This window comes from Sipha flava, unplaced genomic scaffold (genome assembly GCF_003268045.1).
Source record: "Sipha flava isolate LNK unplaced genomic scaffold, YSA_version1 36_pilon_pilon, whole genome shotgun sequence".
Taxonomy (NCBI): Eukaryota; Metazoa; Arthropoda; class Insecta; order Hemiptera; family Aphididae; genus Sipha; species Sipha flava.
Window position 1 is genome coordinate 154943 of NW_020273076.1, and position 26893 is coordinate 181835.

The window sequence follows — 26893 nt, forward strand, 5'->3', positions numbered from 1 at the left end:
GCAGTTTGTTTCTCTACAGATCCAAAACAATTTTAAATCATTACTCCATTAAAACACGTTATACTGCAATTCCACATACTGACTTATGTATAACTTACTGATATGAAAATACCGTTATGACCAAAGAGCCTTGAGGTTGATAAGTACAAATGGTTAAATATATAATCGTCGGTGAATCGTTCTTGGACGACGCAACGATATATGCTTGATTGAAATCGGTTGGAAAAACATATCCGACTGTATGCAATGTTTAGAACGTGCACTGCATATGTACGTTAGCATTTTTTCTGGACCGTTCGTTTTATTCTTGTTATGTGCTTTCTTCAAACTCCACGAGTAAAAAATATAAAATCAGAACAAAACCATACCAACACACAAACGACATACTTATACCGCAACAGCAGGTCGTCCGATGATAGATAAGCCGGACTACACTTGGGCCCGTCTCTTTCACTGTTTCTTTTTATTTGTTTCTCTCTCTCCCTCATCCTATTAGAGGCGTTTCCAAAGTCTTGTCCACGTCGACCGCACACGTCGTCCCTTTTAACGGGCCCTTTGCTCACACGCCCACACGTGTATACGCAAAAGCGCGCCTACGATCGGGTTAAATTGTCGCCACCAACGCCACCGCCGCCGCCGCCGACGATGACGAGTACTACCGCGCGGGTGAAATCGCCTCGGCGCAGTGCGCTCTCGGGCCGCGCGCGTTACGCTCGTTTACACGAATCGGTGTAGGTAAATCGGCGTCCCGATAATACAACGGTAATTGGACACACTTAATTGCAACCGGTGAGATGTGGTGCACGAGTTCACCGCGATCCTTTGTTTGTTAATCATTAACTTTTTTTTTTTGCTTTTCATTCCCACACCACCCCCACACGTGTTGTGTTTTGTCCGTACGCAGAGTACGTTTGAACGTGCGGGTGAAATCGGCACGCATCGGGTTCAACAATCGACGTGAACAGCAGGTATAATAGATCATACATCAAAATATGTTTTGTGCTAGAAAGAATGTGGTTACAAATACGTGGTGCACGCGCGCGTACCGTGTTTCCGCATGATCTATAGTCATGGGTCAAAATTAAAAAATTAAAATAAAAAATTACAACTTGACGAACGGAGACACGGTTGACGATGTGGTGGTCCGATTGATTGAAATTTTCGGATCGAGAAGAGGAAGCGAGGAAAATATAATGGAAAAATCTGAGTACAACTACGGTTATTCCGATGTTCGCGTACTTCTCTCTCGATCACGAATATATACAATAAATTCATGTGCATGTAAATTTTGTACAGGTTTAACAGTAACAAGATAAAAAAAAAAAAATAAAAAAAAAAATAGCAAATACACTCAACGAATTGCGTTTTTATTATATGCTATATATACCATCAGGTGTGTTTGTATTTAACATATTATCACATAAATACTTTTGACAAATATTTATTGTTTGAATACGTTTTCAAAATATTGAAATCAAGACTTTTTTCGATCGTTCGTAATAGTATCTTTACAAATCGCAATGATAATACAATCGAGTTTTGGCTCAATTAATATCGTTACTACTGCATTATTATTTTAATATTTGCGGCAATTTATCGGCCGGCAATATAAAAATGTAAACGTTTTACCAGGAACAAGTAATTGTTTTACTGATAAAACACGTATTTTAATAAATTGTTGATATAAAACTACAAAATGTAAATATTTCAATCACAAAATAAATTAATTCATTTAAAAATGATGTTTCATCTTCAGAAAAATTGAATCCACAAGTGTTTTGATAAAAAATGTAGATTTAACGTGAATTAGGTTTATTAATTAATTTTGAATTACTGACTTGAAACTATTAGACTTAATTTATATATTCAATTGAATACATTTTCTAATCGTTTTAAATATTATACAAAATGTTTATCATATAAATATAAATTATTTTTAATTTTTTTTAACATAAAACCATTCTAATAAAAAACGGATAAATATGTTGTGATCTCTATTAGATAAAGAATGAAAAATATTAAGTTTTGAATACTGTTTGTTTCATATAAGTTTTATATTTTTAACTTTTTATTTTTAAGGATCTATTGTATTTTATTCATAATACTTCAGAACCTTTAGGGAACATAATTTTGATATTTTTAGTAAAAATGATATATAGAACAGTGATTTTATTCTAAGCGGGTAATTAAGAGTGTTAGAATTAATTTTGTAGATAAATTAGGTAAATTATTTTTTTGGAGCAACCAAAGAAAAGCTTTTATTTAAGAACGATCATTACTTGGTTAGAGTTGAGATGCAAATTTAATACACTCCAAAAAACCATTATTTGGATGAGAAATAAATGGTTGAATTTAATAAGGTTCCTTTTTTTACTACATTCAAGATGATCAACATCTTAGTGAAGTTTACATAATTTATTTTATGCTTAATTAATTGCCTAATTCAATGCCAAATAATTAATTAGCATTCAATTTGGCAAATAATAATCGTAAATCATGTTTTAAGTTTGTGTTGAGAAAATGACCTATATAGACAGTACAACGATTTATTTTTCAGATCTGTAAAGTTTTAAATGTTGATAGAAAAATGTGATTTTATTATTTTTATATGAATGACCGTTAGGTGAATTATTATTTTACTATTATGATGTTTATTTCGAAAATGAAACAAAACAAATTATAAAATAACTGCTAGTAATAAAATGCTGAAAATCGAAGCTTTATAAAAAAAAGATACAAAAAAAAAACGAATTATATAGAAATATTATTTGGGGAGGAAAATGATTATAACGTTTATTCTACCATTATAATATACTTTGATTGCGTGTAAATGAAATGAATAATACTTCTTTACAAATCTATCGAAGTTGTAATCAAAATGTTAAACTTAATTGAATTTCAGAATCATTCATTTTGGTAGTGTTGATACGAAATAACCTTTAAAACCAATTTCTCGCATGATTATTATTTTCCGAAACATGATAATAAACAATAAATAAGAATTTAAAAGAGCTCTGATATTATAATATATATCTTTAAAAAATTTATCATTGCTTTCTTTGATCTGTCTTTAAATAATGATAAAAATAATGCAGTGTTTTGTTATCTCATAAGTCTCGCACACTTATATTTTTCAATTAATTGATACAGCTATTAACCAAGTATCTGGTGTTTTAGTTAATTAATCACAAGAAATAAAAATTATTCAAAAATCAATTGGGCAATTAATTTGTTGATAAATCATTATTTAATGATCTGTATAAGATATAATGGGAAATTCAATTATAATTGATATACATCGCAGTACTTACGCAAATACATGTGAAGTATTTATCATCTACACTCTTTCTTGCGTATGATAACGATACCTATTGTAACAATCATAGTACCTATCTAATGATAAGTACGTTTTAATTGAAGATGATTTTAAGATTAACATTATCAAACAGGTGATTTGTAATAAGGGTATATTTTACAAGATATGCTTGAACTGACAACGGTAGAAAATTTCAACCACAGTTGATGCTCCAGACAGACGATTTTTTGATATCGTCGGTTGTTCAAAATATGTTTCATATAACTTCCACACTTTTACATATATACGCATTATAATTTATAATAGCTCAACAACTGCATGTTTAACCGTGTGGCATGTAAAATGTTCGAAATATTAATTTCCATTATCCATCAATGTATTATTTTCATCAAAAATATCCAATCCAAGATATGAAATGACGAAAGACTTAACAAGTACAACACTTGTTATTTTTTTTCACAAAAGATTCTACTGTAAATGGTAAATTATTGATTATTTTGATTGATACTTATTTAAGTTTTGTTACTTGGTAATTAAAACCACATACATTTCTTGTTTGTCCAATATTTTTTTTCTATTACAATACTACATTTTGTATTTTTTTTTTTTTTTTTAAATATAAATATATAAAATAATTTAACTTTAATTTTGTATTTTTAATTTTCACAAAAAGGTGAGATCTACGAGATTTTTACGAATTATTTTCAATAATGTTACGAAATTCCCAAGTATCTCTCTCCGGGGAATTCTGTTTCAATTTCACGGCTTCGGGTCATAGGTTCAAAAGATCGAATAGTACAAGAGTGTCCAAACTACGACCCGGAAAATACGCCCTCACAAATAACGGTAAATAATCTAAAAATATGTGTATTATCATAAGTAATTATCATGCACATGTGTCAATTAAGTTTGGAGACCTCTGGAATAGAATAATCTTTCCTCTGGGTTTTTTCCCATTCGGTCGTAAACTGCGAGATCAAACTTTGTTTTATTTTAACCACATACCGTTGTGGTAAGCCGTTCCTTAAGCATTCGAACCACTATGAGCGTATTAAATATAGGTTCAGTTCAAGTGAATCGCTGCCGCACTCTTTCGTATCAGTTACAGATTTCTCGTCAACCTATAACTATCTGAATCACTTATTGTGTAACCGATTGTATTTTTAAATCGATTTTTGAACGGTTTTGATTGCCTAAAAAATAAGAAATTTCGTACAGATATCTTTTGCTTCCTCAGGAGAAAATTTCAAAATTCAATGTCTTATAGAGACATACATTATACTCGTATACATTTTATTTTTTGTGCGTGTATGTACATACGTATGAGTAAAGAAATGAAACGATAAAGCGTTTTTTTGGATATTTTATATTCCTCATGATATTACTGCATAATAACCGAAATAAACACAGTTATTGTGTTTTTCAATATTGTGGACGAATAAACAAACATACTAGTAAATTAAAAAATATCTGTGATTCACATATTATCATAATAAAAGATTACATTCAACATAAAAATATTTTAACCGTTAAATGGATTACAGCCGATAAAATACAGACACAACTCAATTTAGCAATTATTATGCTCCTAATATTTTAACGAACTGTCAATACATCCCTATAAGCCACTAATAAAATAAATCAATTTAAATTTTATTTACAGTAAATTATTATAGATTACATAAAAAACAAACGATTTTTTTTCCCCAGAAAACACTTTTAGCCGCCATATTTCACAAATAATCCAGCATACTTTCTCCACAAAACATTATTGGACTTAATTTTTAACCTTTTTCTTTTTGCAATTTTAATGTATTTCACTGATATGTTACTGATACAGTAGAACCCGTTTAAGATGCTCTCCAAGGGACCAGTTACAAATAGCGTCTTAAGCGGGAAATCGTATTACGCGGGAACAAAAAATTTTTATTACAATACATCCATGTTATATACATATAAATTATATTTTTTACTTTGCAGAGTAAATTATTACATTTATATTACCTATTTCAAAAAATCGTCTATCTTTCATTGTTTCAAAGTTTTGATGTTTTGAATGCAGGAAGTTTTCAATTTTATTAAGATGATGCAACGTTTCGTCAACGTTGTCATAAGATGCAATTAATCTTCTTAGCTCATTAACATAATCAAGTGCATTTGTTACTATTTGTTATTAATCGTTATTGTTATTATTGGTGAGGTATTTCTTTAAATTTTATACAAAGTATATGTATGTACAATATATTTTTATATGAACATCATTGACAAGACGAGCGTATTATACGGAAACATAGGGCGTATTATCCAGAGTTAATTATATGTTAAATGTTGTCAAAATCAAGGGACTCGTAAAAATGAGCGTATTAGCTGAGAAATTGTCTTAAGCGAGAGCATCTTAGACAGGTTCTACTGTTGTTACTAAAAATTCATTGTTAATATTATTATTATTGTTTAGAGTAATAATTCAATATTTTAGTTTTTACAAGAGAACTTTTGTTGTAGAAATATTTACATATTTTAACTGTCGATAATAAGCAAACTTGTGGGGGTAACAAATCATTCGTATTACTGAATATCATTGTGATATCTCTTCACCAAAATACCGAAACAATGATCAGTATCACAAAACATTTTAACACAGAAGTCTTTGGCTTTGACTATTTTAGGTTATTTTTGATTTTTTTTTAGATTTCAATCGCTGTACGCTTTACATACTTGTAAAATTACCATAAAATAGGACTATGTTCGAATAACGTATTAATACAATAAAAATAAATACAAATTATAGCTGTTTTTTATCGGATTATTTTAGCACCATTGAATATTTTTACGATTTTTGAAAAACCAAAACCATGTTAAAAAGTTAAAAAAATATATTATATAACAATTACCGTTGTCAATGTAATAAATATTACTTACTACTTAAGACTCGAAGATATTTAGATGATTTTCTTCCTACTCGATTTTTATAATTGTTTGGATGTTAATAATAGTTGATTATTTTCCAAAACTAGCTTAACTTTTCAACGAATATACATTCACAGTGATATAAAAATATATATTTCTAATTGTTACGTTTTAGTTTAAATTTAAATTACTTCTTATTTACTCTTGTTTAAACGGATAAAAACCTTACGCTGTTAATAATTTTTCTTTTCTCAAATAGAATCGATATTTAAAATTAATATGACTATAAAATAAAATATGTAGTTATAATTTCCACAAAATCTATGAATATATATGTATAATTCAGATACTACTCACTCACTCACTGATCGTACAATCAGAATTTCTATATCGATTAATTTGACATTTTGATATTTTGGGAAATATACTAATTATTATAATGTATAGGTGCACTAAAAAAAAAAAATTTAAAAATCGGATATCTAAGAATCAAAACAGTTTTTGGGCTCCGGGCTCCCGTCAGGGTATATAATTTTTTTAAGCGTTATGGTTTCCTAAAAAAGTATTTTATTTTGATAATTATGTTGATTTTAATAAAAACGAAAACAGTGTAAATATTTTATTTATTTTGATCGTTGTATATTTTAATGATATTTATTTTTATTTATTTATACTATATTAATTTGCATGTATTACATTTATATTACACACCTAATCGGTTAATACTAAAATCAACATATTAAACAAAATTAAATATTTCTTAGGTAACGAAAAAGTAAAAAATTTATACATTCAATTTAAAGTTCAAAACGGCTCTAATCCTTAAAAACGCGATTTTTGAAAAATATTTTCTTAGTTCACTTATTTAAAGTATGAAGTTTTCCTTCAACATATCAAAAGAATCGGTATGGTATTTTTGGTTGTACGATCATTCAATTGGTGAGTGTTATTAACATTTTAAATAGTATTTAGATACAAAATTTTCAAATATATCACTATAAAAAAATGGTTTTATAATAATAATATCAAAATAAAACTTATAATATAAAAATATAATCAGAGTGAAACCAAGTTGCATGCTTACAGATTTATTCCCTTAAGTTTCGTCGATAAAATCATCTGATTTTTATGTTCCATATATTTTCTTTTCCTACAATTCCAATATAGAATAATAAATATATACATTGCTTCCTTTCCAGGTGATTAATCATTAACCTTTTATTCGTAGAGTATTATCTAATTCGTCCAAATAATGTTATTTTTATTGTTCAAGAACATGGAATCCATATGACTTTGGCTTAAATGAGAAAGTCTGCGAAAAATAATAATATAGTACACTTGGTGTACATTTTTTTGTTTGTTTTTCAATCTCATAAAATAATATCGACATGTCATAATTAATCGTTATAATTCTATTAAAAAATGTGTATGCCATTTGACGATTAAAGATTAATGATGAACATAATACTATTATTCTTAAATACATAAAATAATTAAAAATAACTAAAAAAAAAAATATATATATATATATATATACTCATACTTGTATGGATATGTACCGATATGTCATGATTAATCGAGTCATGAATTAAATTAATTTTTTTAATCCTACCATAGTTAAATATAATTTTGGTTTAACGTTTTTTTTTTTTTTTTTTTTAATTTGACACGAGGATAAATGCTTAAATATTTATACTTTCTCTCGTAAAACACGTAATATCAACATCAATTATAATATTTTAATATATTTTATATTTTAGCATCCTATAGAAATGTTACACATGACTTATAAACTTCTATTAAAAATACTGGCTTAATTTTTAAATATTTTAATTTTTTTTTTAACACTGCAATTGATTTAATTTCTTTTTTTTTTTTTTTGTTATTGTAGTTTTGTTTTTTTTCTAGCTTATGTTTCATTCAAAGTATTATTTTATAAATACTATAGCTATCTTGCATGACACATAGTACGTCTGCTTAAAATTCAAAAATAATGATATGCTGGCAATTTTGTTGATCGTTATAACTTTTTTCCTACCGGCTAAATGTGAGTGTAACAATCATTTTTAGTCCACACTAAGCTTTTGACAACGTCATTTCACGTACATCGGATCCAGAGATCTCTTGTTCTAGTTCATCCGTATCAGTTTAGACCGGAAACGTGTTCTTTTAAAACTACACTACTTTAATCACCAGGATACGTCCTACTCATTAATATATTTTCTGTATTTAAACGTATGGCCGCGTAAACTCATTGGAATCTCATCCAAAAATCCATTTCCTCGTTCAAATAGGCGTGTTATCGGGTATATTTTCGAAAGATTTGTACACATGATTTATAGTGTCTTGGCGTATTATTATACGCAGTAAGAACTAAACGGAACATTTTATTACACAACCCTCGTTTTGTCTGATTTAAGATTCAGATTACTGTGTCATTAAAACACATGAGTGACAGTTGAAAGAATATGATATAGTTACCACCAGTAACTGTACCTTATAGTGCGCATGTATTTTTTTTATGTATACATGTGTCAAGTAGTTATATTTTTCTTGTTACAAAAAAAGGATCAATCGTTAAAAGTATATATAGTATAACTTTTTCTGTAAAACTTTAATTCATTCCTAACCTAGATGTAAATTAGCCATTAATAATGCGTTTTATATAATGGTAAACCTAACCAATTTCGTTTGTAAATTATAATATCTAATTAAGATCTCATTACTATTTTAAGGCCAGTCAAACGTTCAAGATTTTTTGGCGTACTTTTAGTAGATAAGCCATATAACATTGTATACCTACAATAAAGATTTAAATAATAATAACTACAATGGTGTTGAGAGAGTTACCGTTCAAAATATCTCGTTTACTTTAAATTTAATTAAGACTAAAATCGTTTATGTATTAGACACTGTTTTACCTTGAGCTATTCAAATATTATATTATAATGTTTACGATGTTGTTAATCAAAATTATTTCATTAGTAAATAGCTACAGGTTGAAGCCGGTAAAATTCACAAGAAATGTATTTATAGAACCGTTTTAAAATTTATTTTGATTTTAAAACCAATTTAAATCGATGTTTACAGAAAAAAAAAGCAGTTATTGATTTTTATTATTCGGTATTTATTGTAAAATACCAAATAAAAGTTACCCATAGAAGACTCATATAGATATTTATACCAAACACTCTGATAAAAATCTACAAATGTTTTTTTTTTTAATATGCAATTAGAACATGATATACTTTTATGATTATTTTTATTTATTTATAAACGCTCGGTAATTATAAATTACAGATATTTAAAGTTATTTTAGTATACATAGTAAAAATATGTTGTGAGGAGCTACAAGAAATATATGAAAAAAATGTAGAGTTATTTACTATAATTCCATATGATACAATTTGATTTTCATACAATGTTTTAATTCCGAGAGATAATTAAAAAGAAATCAATATTACCAAATGTATTACCTAAAATTAACATTTGATTAACAATGATGTGTTTACTATTTTATTCATGTTTACCAAAAGAAACATAGAACTATGATCAAACCTGTATAAAAAAATTAAAAACGAGCACCTCAACACTACCATTTCTTAATGTTTTTTTCTTTAATAAAATTTATTCATACATGATATATTTATAATTTGACGTTATATACGAAAATGTATTTTTTTTTATAAAATGTTCATCTTAAAGGTATACTAAATAAGATTTCATTTATTTCAACATAATTCGATGGTTGATATCCAGAGCTTCACATTGCATTCACCTATCAACTGAATGCATTTGTATTCATTTTTAAAGAACGGTAACATAAAAATATATATTTTCAATGTTAACTTTCTCATTTAGTTATAATCAAACATTAAAATGGACATGTGTAAACTATATTTAAACTTGGTATATTTTATTGTCAAATTATACATATAGATATAGCAATACCAAAAAACCATGGTAAAAAAAATTGAATTTTACGAAGAATTTTTAATTTTTTATTATTTAAATTGAGTTAATCAATGAAAATTAGTTTTATTTAAACATCATTTTTACAATATATAGTATTTATTAAAAACTGAAACCCCTGATCGGTATATGAGTCTAAAGGAACGGTTATCATTTACATCAATGGCGGAACTACGATGATTGAGGCCCGTGGATACAATTTTTTTTGTACAATAATTTTAATAATTTTTGGTAGACTCCAAATAGTAGAGAGAAAGATGAAGGAGAATAATAATAGTGATAATTTTGTATTGATAATGAAAATTATTTTTTCCTACTACGATACTGATCTAACGTCTTCATCAGCAACGATAAATTAAATTTCTACGCTTATTTTCTATCAAAATCATCGTAAGATCACTGAATTACATTTGGAACATGATGTTTCTTAGGTATGTTTCAATTAATTTATGTTTTGAAAATATCCTTTTGGCACTTGTTACAGTAACCGACAATGAAAAAAATAAGTAAAATTCGGTTAAAAGTTAGGAAACTAACATTATATTCGTATATTGTATATTTTACATTTGTTAATAGTAGGGTAAATACTATCTTGCTGACATCACATAATTCGTATATACGTTCAGTAACCATTAATCAATATAATTTGTATTATTTAAATATTCCATGATTTTATTTACTGGTACTGAAATTTTTTATATAGTACATAAGTTAATTGCGTGGACCCCTTTAACGATGAAACCCGTGGAAAATCCTAACCTCAATAATTTATAGATCGGCCTCTGGTTTACATGATATAATAAAAAATTAATCGTGATTAATATTTTATCATTTTATATTTAACTCGAGTATAGTATATTATGATTGAATAATTAAATAACATATAAATTTAAATTTTTAATTAGAATACGTACTTGGTTTAGAGTTTAATAGTTTTCTACGAATACTATTAAAATTCATTGGTGGATATGAGACACAGCAATATGTTTTGCTGTAGTCATAATCGATCAACCACCATTTATACATAAATCAGAATATTAATTACAGTTTACACATAGCAAAAACCGTTTTACTATGATTTTTAACAAGTCCCTGCTAATTGCCAAAAATTTAAATTATCAAAGTTTTCTTTAACTATGAGTATATAAGTATTATTTATTATTTCTCTTATAGTTAATGTATATTTCATAGGTATACAAAGTATTTAATTACGCATAGAGAAGATTCTGATTTGAAAACTACATGTGGTGTATGTATATGTACTTTATAAGTTTATGAACTAATTTATATATAATCAATAGCATGTTATACTATTACTTATATAATATAATATAGCACACACTTATACATTTTTGTTTCTTTAAAAAAAAAAAAAAATCTAAAATAATTTAAGTGACGCATTGGAATATTTATTTTACTTTGTTACAAATAAATTTACGGAAAAATAATAAATTATAAACACTTCTCGAATTTTAATTCCTTATTTAATCAAATTGTTTTGTTTTGATTACATATCGCGTTTACGGAAAACGATACGATCCTCCACAGTATGAAGTGGCCGGATGATTGTGATAATTTTTTTGTGAAATTATTAAATGAATTGTATATTTTCACATAGCTTATCCTATCCCTGTATCAGAACACATCGTCTTCCTCGTTTTGTTACAAATATATTAGGTATCTATGGAGTTCATGGTAAGAATATTTACTTGAGCATTACACACTTGACAAGCGATTACGGACTGACTGTTTGATATGGACTTATGGTGAAATAAATATGGATAGGTATCTATTGTATTTTTTAACACTATTAATACAACTTTAGAAATTACAGATAAATAGATTTTCGATATTTTCGATAACGTCTGTGATTACGCATTTTATCGCTTTCTACTATAATATTTACTATCGTAGGAAGTCCCGAATGCGGTTATTATTATCGTGCTCGTGTAATGTACTATGGTAATGACTGATCGGTTTTTTTTTTTTACTTAACTTCGTGCCACTACCATCGCGCTGGATTAAAGGTATATACAGATATATAGTATATACTTACCTATATATGTTACCTATATTATTTTGATATATATATATTATGGATGTATGTACATATATTATATAATTTTTAAACAAAGGTATATACATTTTACATTTTAGTGCCCAAACGTGGTATCTTTTTAGGGATATAGAGTGCTCCAACGTGTTGTAGCCCTAGTCGGCTATATGGAAACGATTTCATTAGACAACCCTATAGGTGGACGTTCGGTATCGTTAACGAACACCGAATCAGGGTGTCCTCGACCGTCTGTAAAACGATCGCTACCGTAATTCGTTGTTGAATTTTATCCACGATACACGTTAAGTGTAACATTATAAAATGGTTCACCGAACATTTCATTCGAAAAACCATCCCCGGTGACACGTCAACGGTCACGTCCCCGTAATATCGATATTAACGCGAGCGCATATGTTTTTCAGTGACGGGTCGAAGCGATGACGAGCCACAGCGGCCGTTGAATGTGCTGCGAGGGTTGATCGAGGACAAGGCGCGATGAACTGGACGGTGGCGAACGTGACGGACGGGGTGACGGACGAGTACGACGACGTGATGACGGCGATGTCGGAGGCCGATTGGCGGTCGACGTTTGGTGAACGGTTCCCGCTGTCCGTGGTGCTGATGCTGTTCTGCATGGTGACCGTGTTCGGCAACTGCCTGGTGATCATAGCCGTGGTCCGGGAACGGTACCTGCACACGGCCACCAACTACTTCATCACGTCGCTGGCATTCGCCGACTTCTTGGTGGGCCTGGTAGTGATGCCAGTGAGTGCGGTGCACGAGGTGCTCGACCACTACTGGACGTTCGGCATAAACGCGTGCGACGTGTGGCGATCGCTGGACGTGTTGTTCAGCACCGCGTCCATACTGAACCTGTGCGTGATCTCGTTGGACCGGTACTGGGCGATCACCGACCCATTCACCTACCCGACCAAGATGAGCCGGAGGCGTGCGTACCGGCTGATCGCGGCTGTCTGGGTATGTAGCAGCGTCATCAGCTTCCCGGCCATCATCTGGTGGCGGCTGGTGCGCGCCGAACCCGTGCCGCGGCACACATGCCCGTTCACCAACAGCACCGGTTACCTGATCTTCTCGTCCACCATATCGTTCTACGTGCCGCTGCTAGTCATGGTGTTCACTTACTACAAGATCTACACCGCGGCCGTCACGCAGACCCGGTGCCAGCGGCTGGGCACCAAGGTGCTGTCATCCGCCACCTCGGGCTTCAGCGGTGGTTGCGGTGGCGGCGGTGGTGGAGGTGGTGGCAGTGGCAGCGGCGGTGGTGGCAGCAGTGGTGGTTGCGGCAGCCGGAGTGGTAACGGCGTCTGGGGCGGTGGCCGGAGTGGCGACAGCGGCGGCGGTGTGGCCGGTGGTGGGCGCATGGAGCTCACATTGCGCATACACCGCGGTGGCGGCACGACCACTTCCGCGTCGGCCACGAGCGGCGCCGGGTACGCGCGTGCCCACCAGCTGCAGAAGAACTTCTCGCTGAGTCGGAAGCTGAGTAAGTTCTCGCGCGAGAAGAAGGCGGCTAAAACATTGGGCATCGTCATGGGCGTATTCATCGTGTGCTGGCTACCGTTCTTCGTCGTCAACCTGCTGTCCGGGTTCTGCGACGAGAGCTGCGTTTTCAAGGACCAGCTGCTATCTTCCGTCGTCACGTGGCTCGGTTGGATCAATAGCGGCATGAATCCGGTCATATACGCGTGCTGGAGCAGAGATTTCCGCAGGTAAGAACACGCTAGCCGATTATCGATCGTGAATGTAAATCGTATCCCGGAGCTGGTCAGCCGGGTGGCCGAGTGGTCGAGTGGCGCGAGGCGACCCTGTTTAGTTTGCGTGCGCTTAGACCGTGTGTGCGTTACGACCACCGAAGTGGTCAAACTGAATCCGCCGTTGGAAGATTTCCATTCCGTCATTCCTAACAGATGAATCCGTTATTAGCTTTCACGGATTTTAAGTCGTGTACCAAAAGTACTTGGTGGTTTTTTCTTTTGATTTTTTTTTTAAGAAAATGTGAAAAACCGTAGAATATATAAATAAATAAATTAAAATAATATTCCAAACCATTAGCACCGATTACAAATGGTATAAAAAGGTTACCGTTATTACCGTTTGTAGAGCTTATAACATGTTTTCGGTATATATATATAAATATGTATTTTGGCTCTTTGGATAATAAATCTATGGTCACAATGATTACCATAGTATATGATTTTTGGACATCAATAATATCCTGATTATTGGTTTAATTTAGTGGTTAAAGTATAAACACCGGTTCGGATTCGTATGATCCTCATACCTGTGTCTGATCGAACTTAATGAAATGGAGTTACCAATGACCTTAATTTTTCTAGGTTACGACAAATTTTTCCTAAATAATTCTGTAGACATATTTGATAATTTTAGCATATTTTTCATCTTTATAACTCTATTTCAGTCTGAATCTTCGTAAAGCTCATGATTCCAAGATCATTTCAGACGATTATTTGATTTTTTTCTACCTCGTTAATCATATGTTATATTTGAAATGTTGTCCGAAATCCGGGATCAAAATTACGTTATCGATCGGTTATATAGTTACCGACCTATTGTAAAAAAAAAAAAACTTTTCAATGATACATTTTATAAACTATAACCGATGCTACTATATTTTGGTTTTCATTATAATTTTTAGTTTTATTTATTTATTTTGACACCTTATAAACGAATTTTATGAACAAAATGTTAAGCTCCAAGATGTTAACAAAAAACATGAAAGAAATATATTTACTTGTTAATTGAGTTCAGTGACCATGTACGCATATGAAACATAGTCCCTCACGTAAGGAAATTAAGAAATACTATTAACATTTGAAAGAAAAGTTCTGAAAAAAAACATGGACCCACAAAAATCCAAAATGGATGTATGAAAGAAGGAAAAACGTGGATTTAGACAACCTATACAAAAAATAAAACATCGGGAAGTATCTCAAAGCGTAACGACTGGAATGTGTTGTCATGAGTGACGAGCGGAAAGAAGCGTTATGCGCAATATATTGGTCAGGAACCCTAGAAATAAATGGCTAATAGGAAGATTCTGTCAATGTTGACTGGATAAAGTAATTAAGCAATTGAAAAATTGTATAAAAATAGAAAAAGCAAGAAATCGAGACAGCTGGAAAGACTTGATAGAAACTTGTAAAAATTTTAAAGGCCTATTAAACTCTATAAAAATATTATTTTATAAAATGATATTCGTATCAATTTTGAATTGTACTCGTATCTTACTTGATATGTTTAGATTAAGTAGAAAAAATACGATGAATTAAATTTAAAGTTTTAATTAGTTAATAAAATTTGTCATTTCAATAGATTTCTTCACAGTTTTTCATATCGACATATATTTGAAATATGCTTTATTAGAATATTTATCGAACTCAACTTTGAATTGATTTCCGCTATAAATCCATCGTGTATTTAAATCAATATCATTTACTAAATGTAATTTCGCTCATACTTGGTTTCCAAATTAAGAAATCCAGTATATTCAAATTGTTTCTTCGTTATTCCGGTTCGAGTAAAACGGTTCTTTGAAATAACAATTACACGAAAAAGACAACGTGACTTGGTGGTAAACTGCCTGTGAATATATTAGTGCTATTCGTGTCGCCATCCGCTGGGAATAACAAACTCAAACCCTTATTATGTTAAACAAAAACAAAACTCAAACAAAGAAAAATGCCATTCTAATAAGGATGATATTATATTTAATGTATATCGATTAAATGTATAAACGGTGCAGAGAGGTGGTAAACCTATACAAGTGAGAGATAATGATATGTACCCACTTTACAATTTTTGACATACCTGGAGTGTACCCGTTAATAAAATTAAAATCATGGGTTTACAATGATGAATTAGTGGCGCGTATACCAACTAATAAAAAATACATTGAATTAATATGACGAATTAAAAATGTATACAAACCGAAAAATGAAAAAGGGGAGTACAATATAATGACCATGTTCTCCGTATATATTTAAATGCAGCACTACATTTAATTTATTCAAGTTTTTTTGAGTGCGGTTATAAATCAATAAGAGTTTTGACTAAACAGCAAAATTGAATATTTACAAACATTCGTATCGATGAATTAAATATACGAGTATTTCCATTAAATGAGAACAAAAATGTCGTCATAAATAAAACACATTTAACTTAAAATGATGCAATATATTATCAATCTATTAGATTGAATTCATTCGGACCCTTTTCGCGAACACGAGTAATTTTTATGTAACCATGAAATAGTTTTTTTCGCCAATACACAAGCCCGTGGGCAACATAATAACGTAATATATGATTTTGATTTCGATCCACCGTAACCAAACGCATAGGTAGTTGTTTTTTATTCAAACGGACACGGATTCTTTCTTGAATAATTAATTAACAATACTAATAACGCTTGTGTGACGTGCGTGCGTAACATAGTAGAACAGAAGAACATTATGTCTGTGGTCCTCGAACTCGTTTTAATCACGGCACATTGTGTTTTTCACTAAATGCCTCTTCCATAATCAACTTATTTTTCTTTAGTCATAGTTTAGCGCAGCTATGCTTAACCTGGGGGGGGGGCATAAATCATTTAACATCAAATAAAAAAGTTATATAATATAATGTTGTTTTATATAACTTTATATTTTTTTTTAGATTTTATAAAACTTTAATTTTTTTTTATGCTTTGGATTAATTTAATAAATACAATATTAAAATTGGCTAAAAGTAACGGTTTAATTTATATAAATATAATTTTTGTTTACATTAAGTAATTACATATTATACGCTTACATAATGTTGGTGGGGTAGTCACCTCATAAAAATAAATAAATTAACAATAAATTTGATTGTCGTGGATAAAAAAGGTTGCGCACCGCTGGCTAAGTATTTTTTTTTAACATCATGGCATACCAGTTATAATACCACTGGTATATATGCTATAAAATGATTGTTCAAGAAGTAGACTCGCTATGTGTTCAATACACCTGCAGTATAATAATATTACAACCATAGAGATAATTATCATAGGAACTACTACGTACCAATGACATCGCATGCAACTCAACAACTTCAGATCTATCATTCATCTCGTATTCACCGTTTTTCACTCATCCCCTTGTTTTTCCTATCGCTACACGTTCATATTATTATTATAATTAAAATCGTCGTAATGTCATCGTGTCTCGTACACGCCATGCGAATCAGCAATCATTGATCCGCACTCGGTGGCGTATATATTATCACGGTGTTCGCGGTGACGCGAAAGTACTCACGGGACCCGTCAATCGTTTGTAATCTGAAAAATGCAAATCTTTTTCGGTACTGTCGTCGACGGATTCTGCTAACGATTGTTTCGTTCACGTAACAACCACATAATCACAGTAATTTATTTTGCGGAGCATGCGCTTTTCCAGAGCACCATCCGGGGGATGATCATATCGTGACGTGCACCACTAGTGGTATAACAAACAATTAATCGAATTGATTAAATCGAAATAATTAATTCGTTGATCAATCAAATAATGATTATCTTTCGATTCGTGAAAATGGTCGGTAAAACGATGCTATAAATATAAACATCAAAAACAACACGTGTCTGTACGTTTTACAGTTGAAACGTGAAGATGTATAACCAAAGATTGGCGATCCTGTGTAGGCGTTTAAAATCGACGACGCACACTGTTGATCGTAATGAGTGGCTAATATTTTTGGCCGTCGGTAAAATATATTGATTTGGTCAATTCGAATTTATTTTGGATAAAAACAATTTATTTTCTGTGTAAACATTGTTGCTGTAGTCGTGATCGATTTACATATAAATATTTATTCGAAAGCTTCGAAAGCAAACCGTAGAGAGAACTAGAAAAACGACCCATAGCGAAAAAAATTTTTTAAATGAATACCACCTTGTATTTGGTAGTGTGGTGCAGTATCCATACGGCTAGCTACGATGCGCGCAGTCACAAGTTCGAACCCGGCTTAGTGCAAAAAAACATTCTGCAGAATTAATTTTGTAATCTCTCATAATTCTGGTTGCTCTACACTGCTTTGCACTCGACAGGCATTACTGGGAGAGAAGTGCACACACGTGATAATTATCTACTTATAGATGGAGTTACAAATTCTACACTACAATTTATCCATCCTGAGTAAAAAAAAATATCGAAAAAGACATTTGACAATCATTTTGATGAAAAAAAATATATATGATTACGTATATATATATATATATATATATATATATATATATGTGTGTGTGTGTGTATGCGGTATAAATAAACCATTTGTAATAATTGTAACAATTTCAAAAATAATTGTTTCAGCAAAATACGTTTAATTATTGTAACTCGAATTGTGCAAAATTCACAAAAGTTATATTTATGGTTTTGATATCCCGTTTTATAATATTAATTTTTACGCTGTGGTTATAAATAATATTTTTACTCCCAATAATAGAATCTTAATGCGAAAATAAAGTTCATGAATCGTGATGAATTTAGAAATATTTAAAATGTTCGGAAATATTATACTCAAGTTAATTTTTTTCATGAATTTCCATTATATGTTATACAATTTTTAGAGTGAATATAATTTGTTACATTAATCGACGTCTAAGTCTACTTTAAATTTCCCATACAGTTCAGTTTACATATTCATGAGGGTAGAAGTTTCTATAAACAGAGCGTTGTGCTATAACTTTTCTGTTGGCTTACTGAATATAATATTTACAAGTTAAAAATTCTGAATCCACAAATAATAAATATTAAACTATAATATTAAAATAATTATTATATTCAAAATGAATCATACCAAATATTCAATTTATCATTATAACACCTGAGCAACATTATATTATTACTTATACATTCAGAATATTGATAAGATATTAATAAGACTACAATTGTATTTAACTATAATATTTTTCTTTGGTTTGACTTATTCGAATAATATTTTACTTCTTATAAAATCTTTTTTTTCTTTTTTTTTAGGAGGGGGAAATATAGATGGATTGTTTTTAATAACAATTCTTATTATTATATTTTAAATTATTTTGATTTTTTTCATTCATTGTGTAAGTATAAAATATTGTATTATATAGCGCAAATTAAGTAGAGAAAATTAGTTCACAAAGATTTTAAAATGTATTTAACCACCTATTAATATTTATTTTTATAATATCAAGTCAAAATATTAACATAAACCAGTTACTAAACGAAATATTACAGTTTATAATACCATGAACTATCATATTTTATTTTTTACTTTAGGATTTCGTCAACTGGGTCATTAGTCTGCAAATTTAAATAGATTTATTTAATATTATTTAGATACATATTCACATGAAAGTAGTCTAAATTAGGCTTGTAAGTTAGCGACGTAGTAAAAATAGTAAATTGCATCTGTATTATCTTCGTTGATTGTTGGTGGTGTAGTTCAAAATACTTTGTTCTTCTTCATAGTTTGAGCTGTAGAGTGTGAGATGTTTAATTGATAGTGGCACATTACAATGTTGGCACATAGGTTGTTTCTCGTGAGTGAATAGGTGAGAATGGGTGAGTTATATATGAAAAGTTATACATGAAAAGTAACTGACTAGCAGATTCTCCATTTATTTCAACTGACTGCCAACATTCATCTCTTAACGCCGATCCTTCATGCTACATGTGTTGCCAAGCTTCTTCCACTATTGATTACTGTTTTGAATTTATTAATAAGCATAAAAAAAATAAATGTGATGTAAATATTCCTCCTGTTAATACTCAATCTACTCTTACTGGTTACTACCAAAATTGTCGTGGTCTAAGAACCAAATTGTCAACCCTTAAATGTAATGTAGCCAGTAATAATTTTGTATTTATAATCTTAACTGAAACTTGGCTTAATCCGGATATTTATGATCCTGAATTAGGTTTTGATAATTATATTATTTATAGATGTGACAGAAACAGTTTAACCAGTTCCTGTTCAAGAGGTGGTGGAGTACTTATTGCAATACACAATGATTTCCCCTCTAAAATTATTCCTATTAGCTGTAACAATATTGAACACCACCTGTTTATTAGCTTTAGTATCAACAATAAACCTTTTATAGTTGGTGGTGTTTATTTTCCTCCTAGTTCTACTGATATATCCTATGCGAATTATACTAGTACAGTTGAAGATTTGGTTAACTCGTTTGTAAATACAAACTTTATCCTCTGTGGAGACTTTAATCTACCTAATATTTATTGGTCCAATGACAGTCATGGTCTAGTTAATTCTAAAATTTCTCGTCCAGGTCCTTATGTTCAATGTGTCCCTGAAACCTTTGCATTTTTAAATTTTTTTTCAGGTCAATAATGTTTTTAATACTCATGGTACTTTATTAGATTTAATTTTTGTTAATAGTAATAATATACAAATTAATGCCTTTTCTGATCCATTGGTTCCAGAAGATAAATATCACCCATCACTGTCTATTGACATTATTTCAACTTCTAATCTACCTTCATATAATACATCTAAATCGTTTTTTAATTTTCACAAAGCAGATTACTCAAGTATCAAAGAATTTTTAAGCTCTTTTAATTGGAGTGAAACTTTTAATAATATTGATGCTAACTTAGCTATGTCTACTTTTTATGATGCTTTGCATTTTTCTGTTCTGAAATGGGTTCCTCAGGTTAATTATACTAAGTCTAATTTTCCTTCTTGGTTTTCCAAGGACCTAATTGACTTAGTTTTCTTAAAGAGAAGAGCCCATGCTATCTTTAAGTCTTCTCGTAACCCTCTAGACTATCGTGAATTTTCTTTACTTCGTTCTAAATATAAACTTATGTCCAAAAACTGTCATAAAAAATTTATTGAACGTACTGAATCTCAACTCTGTTCTAATCCCAAAGTATTTTGGAAATTTATAAAAAAAAATAAATCATGCAATGACATACCTAAAACAGTTCATTTTAATGATATTACTAGCTCTAATGAAAAAGAAGTTTCTGATTTATTCGCTAAGCAGTTTAGTTCTGTTTACACTGAACACAGTATTAACTAGAGGTAACTATTTTAGACGTGTTTTTAAAATACACGTGTACACGAAGTCCGTGTATTTTAAATACACGCGTAATTGGTTCGTGTAATTAATATTCCATGAATAAATATTATATTTATTAAACAATATTACGCTTCATAATTTATAAGTATTTATAACTATTTATTCAGTACTAACAATAATATTAACATTTGAAACAATATTAATACTAATAATAATAATTTAACAAAAAATGAATACAGGAAAACAACAACAAATACTTATTTAGTACCTAAAAAAAATATTTAATTATAATCCAGTTAACATTAAATAATAATAAACAAATAATTTTAATATATGATACTTTAATAGAGAATTTTAATTTTAAATCATCAGCTGTTTATTCTGATGCAAAAATACAAGTAAATTTACATTTTCGGGTGATAAGGAAGCTCTTTTTCGGGTGACTATATTACCAGCAGTTGAAAAACAACGTTCAGCACTCACTGATGTTGCAGTAATTGCCATATACTTTTTAGCAAGTTTACCTATTGTCGGATATTTTGAATATCGTGTTTTCCACCACTCTAAGGGATCTAATGTAAATCTCAACTGCGGTTCTGCTAAATAGTTTTGAAATTCTTTTGTTAGATCATTTTCTTCATTGTTAATTCCAAATATATATTCAAGATCACTTCGATGTTTATTTTGTTGTTCTTGAGAAGCTGTAGTTATTTCATTAGGCTCAAGATAATTATTTTGGTTGATTATTTGTTTTATTTTAGAGCGAATTGCCTCATGATTAGATAATACTTCGTGGTCTAAGTCTTTAAATCTAGGATCCAAAAATGAAGCAATTTGTTCTAATAATACAGATTCAGTTGAATCCCATTCAAGCGAAAAGCGGCATTTAATTTCTGAAGCTAATGTTTGTTTCAATGTTTGTACAATGGTATCTTCATTTTCATGACATTGCATTAAATGTTTTTCAATAATTTGTTTTAATAATGGTCTAATCATTGATATTGACGAATTATTTTCCGTACAAAAAATGTTTGTAGTGACATATATCGGTTTAAGAAATTGTATAAGCGATTCGATAAATAACCATTCATGTTCTTTAATTTCGAGTTTTTGAGCCATAGATTGAGATGTTATAGTTCGGTCTGCTAAAACATTGAATATTGCACATCTATTCAAAACGAGACGTTCCATCATAAGGTATATAGAATTCCACCTTGTCTTACAACTCTGGAGTAAAGTTGTTTTTGTTAAGCCAAGTATTTCTTGTTTTTCTTCAAGTGATGTTTTAGCTAATGTTGAATGTTTAAAATGCCCTACTATTTTATTGCATTGTTTTATTATATTAACTATATTTTCATTTTTTAAGACACAATTAACGGCAAGTTGTAGACTATGTGCTGCACACTTAACACTATAAATTTCGGGACTTATCAAAGGAATGGCATTAGTTATATTTTTCGCATTATCAGTTACTATTGCTAATATTTTGTTAGTAATATTCCATTTGCCAAAAGTATTTATAAGTTGTTCTGATAAATTTTCTGCAGTATGACGCTTATCCATTTCGTGAAATGTATTAAGTTAAAGTTAAGTTTTTTGTATGTAGGGACACAATTATTAATAACAGAAAAGATTTGAGTATACAAAATTGAAACGTTACTACCAAAGTTATATGTAATCTGCTATAAATTTAAACCAATTTTAGTATATTATGTATATTACTTACTGTTCTTTATTAATCACAGCATTAACCATTAAGCCGTGAATAGTAGTTAAATGTCTTCCCAATGAGCCAGTGGTACCTCCGGGACAAGAAAACTCGTTGTTATTATCTTCATCGCATAAATTGCAGTATGCTTTATTTTCAATACGTTTAGCATACTGCCAAACCCAACTTTTTCCACGCATTGACATTTTAGTATTTTACCAATGTACAATATAACAGATATGTATCCGTGGATTGTGCAAACGAACAGCAAGTAGAATAAATTGGTATCATCCGAAAAAGCAATACAATTTAATTTAATTTGAACGCGGCACGTGGTACCGATTATCTTATCGAAATCTCGATAAGCGTGTAGTCAATAATGCACTTGAATATACTATACGAGTATATGTAGTATATAATGTGTTATATACTACATAATTGTTGGTAAAAATATTATTTATAACTTAATAAGACATTATTTTGTACATCATTCAGGTACATATTTTATACATTATTTGATACCTAAAAACTCAGACGTTTATAGACTACGCCGAAAAGAACTTTTTACCTGCAATTTTGTATTTTTACTTGTATTCTTATAAAAATGTATAAACCTTTATTTATGACATAATACTATTAATACTATTAACCATTATTCAACTACCCCACATTTATTTTATGATTTACCTAGTAATTGCTTTTTTGATTTATCTTTTATTGAATCAGATTTATCTAAATTGAGCGGTGACAAGACAATTGGTCCTGATGGACTTTCTGGTGAATTTCTGTACATGTTAAAATCAGTATTATCCTACCCATTGTTACTTTTGTTTCGTAAGTCCTTAGATGAAGGAATATATCCTGATATTTTAAAACTTAGCACCGTTAAACCTATTTATAAATCGGGGGATAAGTCGAATGTTGCCAACTATCGTCCGATCTCCTTATTAGGTCATATAGCTAAATTATTTGACTCATTAGTCTTAAAATCAATTGGTCCTGCAGTCAGTTCAATCTTAATCGATGAACAACACGGTTTCCGTTCTGGCCGGTCAACTAATACTTGTAACATTGTTTTTTCTAATTATGTATTTGATGCATTCAATAATCGTTCCCAGGTTGATGTTATATATATGGATTTTTTCAAAGCTTTTGATAGAGTTGATCATACATTACTAATTGAGGTTTTGCTCAATTCTGGTTTTGGAGAACCGTTGTTGTCTTGGTTTCAGTCGTATCTTCGAGATCGTAAGCAAATTGTTGATGTTCATGGTAGTAAGTCTGTTATTATTGATGCAACTTCTGGAGTCCCTCAAGGAGGTCATCTCTCTCCTTTACTATTTGCAATATTTGTTAACAATATTAAAAAAGTTATTAGTCACTGTCATTTTCTTCTATTTGCTGATGATCTAAAATTATTTTTAAAAATTGATTCTCTTAATGACTGTTATCTTCTACAAAATGATATCAACTCTTTAGTTACTTAGTCAAATGAACATCATCTTGAACTCAATTTTGTGAAATGTCATTCAATGTCCTTTTACAAAACTCGTGATAGATTTGAGTATTCTTACTCTATCAATGCCAATCCTTTAAAGAGATCTGAAAATAAAGTTTTGGACCTTGGTATCACGTTTGACCGAGAGTTAAATGTCCATTCCCATTTGGACAATATATGCTGCAAGGCCCTAAAAATGCTTGGTTTTATAAAAAGAATCTGTAACGAGTTTAAGTTAACTTCTCCCATAAAAATCTTATATTGTGCCTACGTAAGGTCAATTTTGTAATATGGTGCTGTTGTATGGGATCCTTCCACTTCTTGTGGTAAGGATCAAATTAAAAGAGTTCAACGTAAATTCCTCAAATATGCAGCATTTATTTTAAAGATAGACCATCCACCTCATGATTATAACCCAATTTTAATTAAATTTGGTTTATTTTCATTAGTTGATAGAAGAAAAATTGCTAATATGAAATTTCTCCGCCTAATAATAGATGGCTGTATTGACTCTCCTGTCCTACTTTCCATGATTAACTTTAAAGTCCCTTGCTCTTCTGTCCGTCAAATCTATCCATTTTTTATTCCTAAATGCAACACCAACTATTCTGAGAACCAGCCAATTCTTAGAATGATGCGTATGGCAAATAATGATCCATCATTTCTGTAGCATTGTTATATTTTTTATTTTTTTTTTTTTTTTTGGTTTTCATGTTTATAAATTAGTATATTAGTAATAGTCACTATTTTTATGGTTGTTATCTTATATAAAATTTAATTAGTGTTATCAGTGTTATCATATTATGTAAATTGGGCTCAGCCCGTATTGTTAATAATAAATAAATAAATAAATAAATATATGACCTATTGTGATGTTTATAGTAATAGTGTCTAATTTTCGAGTTATGTTGGCATGAGATTACCATTTGTAATGATTTAAAATATATTGACTCGTAGTTACTGTGGGAAATATTTATATATCTTTTTAAATCATTACTTATTATATTATATATATTTAATATTACCTCTCTGATGTTTGTGTCGACCTGCCTGTTGAAAACCATGGTTGACGTTTGAGGAATAAGATAAGGTAACCAATTTGTACTTTAAAATATTAATAACTTTTTCTTCACTTTTAATAATTTTAATTGAACTTCTTTTTACACACATTAATACACGTATTTTAAATTTTTACAGAACGTTTTATAACTAATTATGTTTTTCTACATAGCCGATCTGCGTAGTCTTTTACACTCGCCTTTGGCCGTCTATATAAAAAGACAACAAGAACGCCTCTGTCCTTGTGACTAAAAATTATGCTCCTTATATATGATGTTGTGTGTGTGTGTGTGTGTGTGTGTGCGCGCGCGCGCGCGTGCATGTATATGTGCGTACGTATGTGTGTAATGTTTTATCTTTAATACTTACGACTTAATACTTATTTCTTATACTTAATGGCTATCGATTATTATAATTATTTTATTATATATTATATTTTAAAAATATATGATTGCTTAGGTGCATATCATTACAATTTATGAACTGTATTTTTATAATTTTACGTTATTCCATTGAAATTAACATTGTTGAATTAGTCGATTTTTCTATTGATATCTATGAACTTATGGTAGTATTTTTACTTCAGTTCATTTGGGGATAACATTACTTAATTTGATTATAGGTCAGCTTTCTTATTACCGGTCATATCAGTATTTGAAGAAACCTATATAAACTCGGTGGTATTTTTTTAATTGTCCGTTATGTTGAGTACTACAACAAATTGTAAGTTACATTTGAGTAAAAAGATAATTTCATCATATCAATTACATATTATATATTATATTATAAATTTACAGGTACATCTTTCCATATATTTTCATTATCATTATCATAGAGTTCTATGATATCCAATAATTTATAACGTGTAACTAAAAATTATTATTTTTTGCTTTAAATCATTATTATAATTAAAAGAAAATTCTAAACACCTATATTTTCAAATTAAGTTTTTATTAATTTTAATACACTTCGATTTCTTTAATAATATAATAGAAGTACAATACAATAAAATCTCTATATATTACATCCTAAATAAAATAATATTGTACTAGTATAACCTTTACTTAATATTAGATCGATAGTTAAATGTTTAAAAAATATTCAAACATTCATCACTTGTAAACGAGGAGGGAGAATACTGTATAATAAGCATAATCGTGTCGGGAGTCCATAAAAATTACGTTTCATTATTCCACTTGAAGCAGGGGTTTTTTCAACGTTAAATTACTTTTCTTTCGGAATAATTATAAGAGTAATGACAATAAAAATACAATGTTGACAAAATATGATTAAATTACTAAAAA

The 26893-nt window shown here is 30.0% G+C and overlaps 1 protein-coding gene across 4 annotated transcripts in view; it reads left to right on the forward strand.

Annotated features, from left to right (window-relative positions):
- The first annotated feature begins 697 nt into the window (after window positions 1–697).
- The window catches only part of LOC112687955 (dopamine receptor 2), a 177871-nt gene continuing 151675 nt past the window's right edge, over window positions 698–26893 (forward strand). For all 4 annotated transcript variants that reach the window (XM_025560955.1, XM_025560956.1, XM_025560957.1 and 1 more), the window contains exons 1-2: window positions 698–968; window positions 12674–13981. In XM_025560955.1, coding sequence (XP_025416740.1) covers window positions 12747–13981 — 1235 coding nt within the window. In that variant the 5' untranslated portion in view covers window positions 698–968; window positions 12674–12746. The remainder of the gene's footprint in view (window positions 969–12673; window positions 13982–26893) is intronic.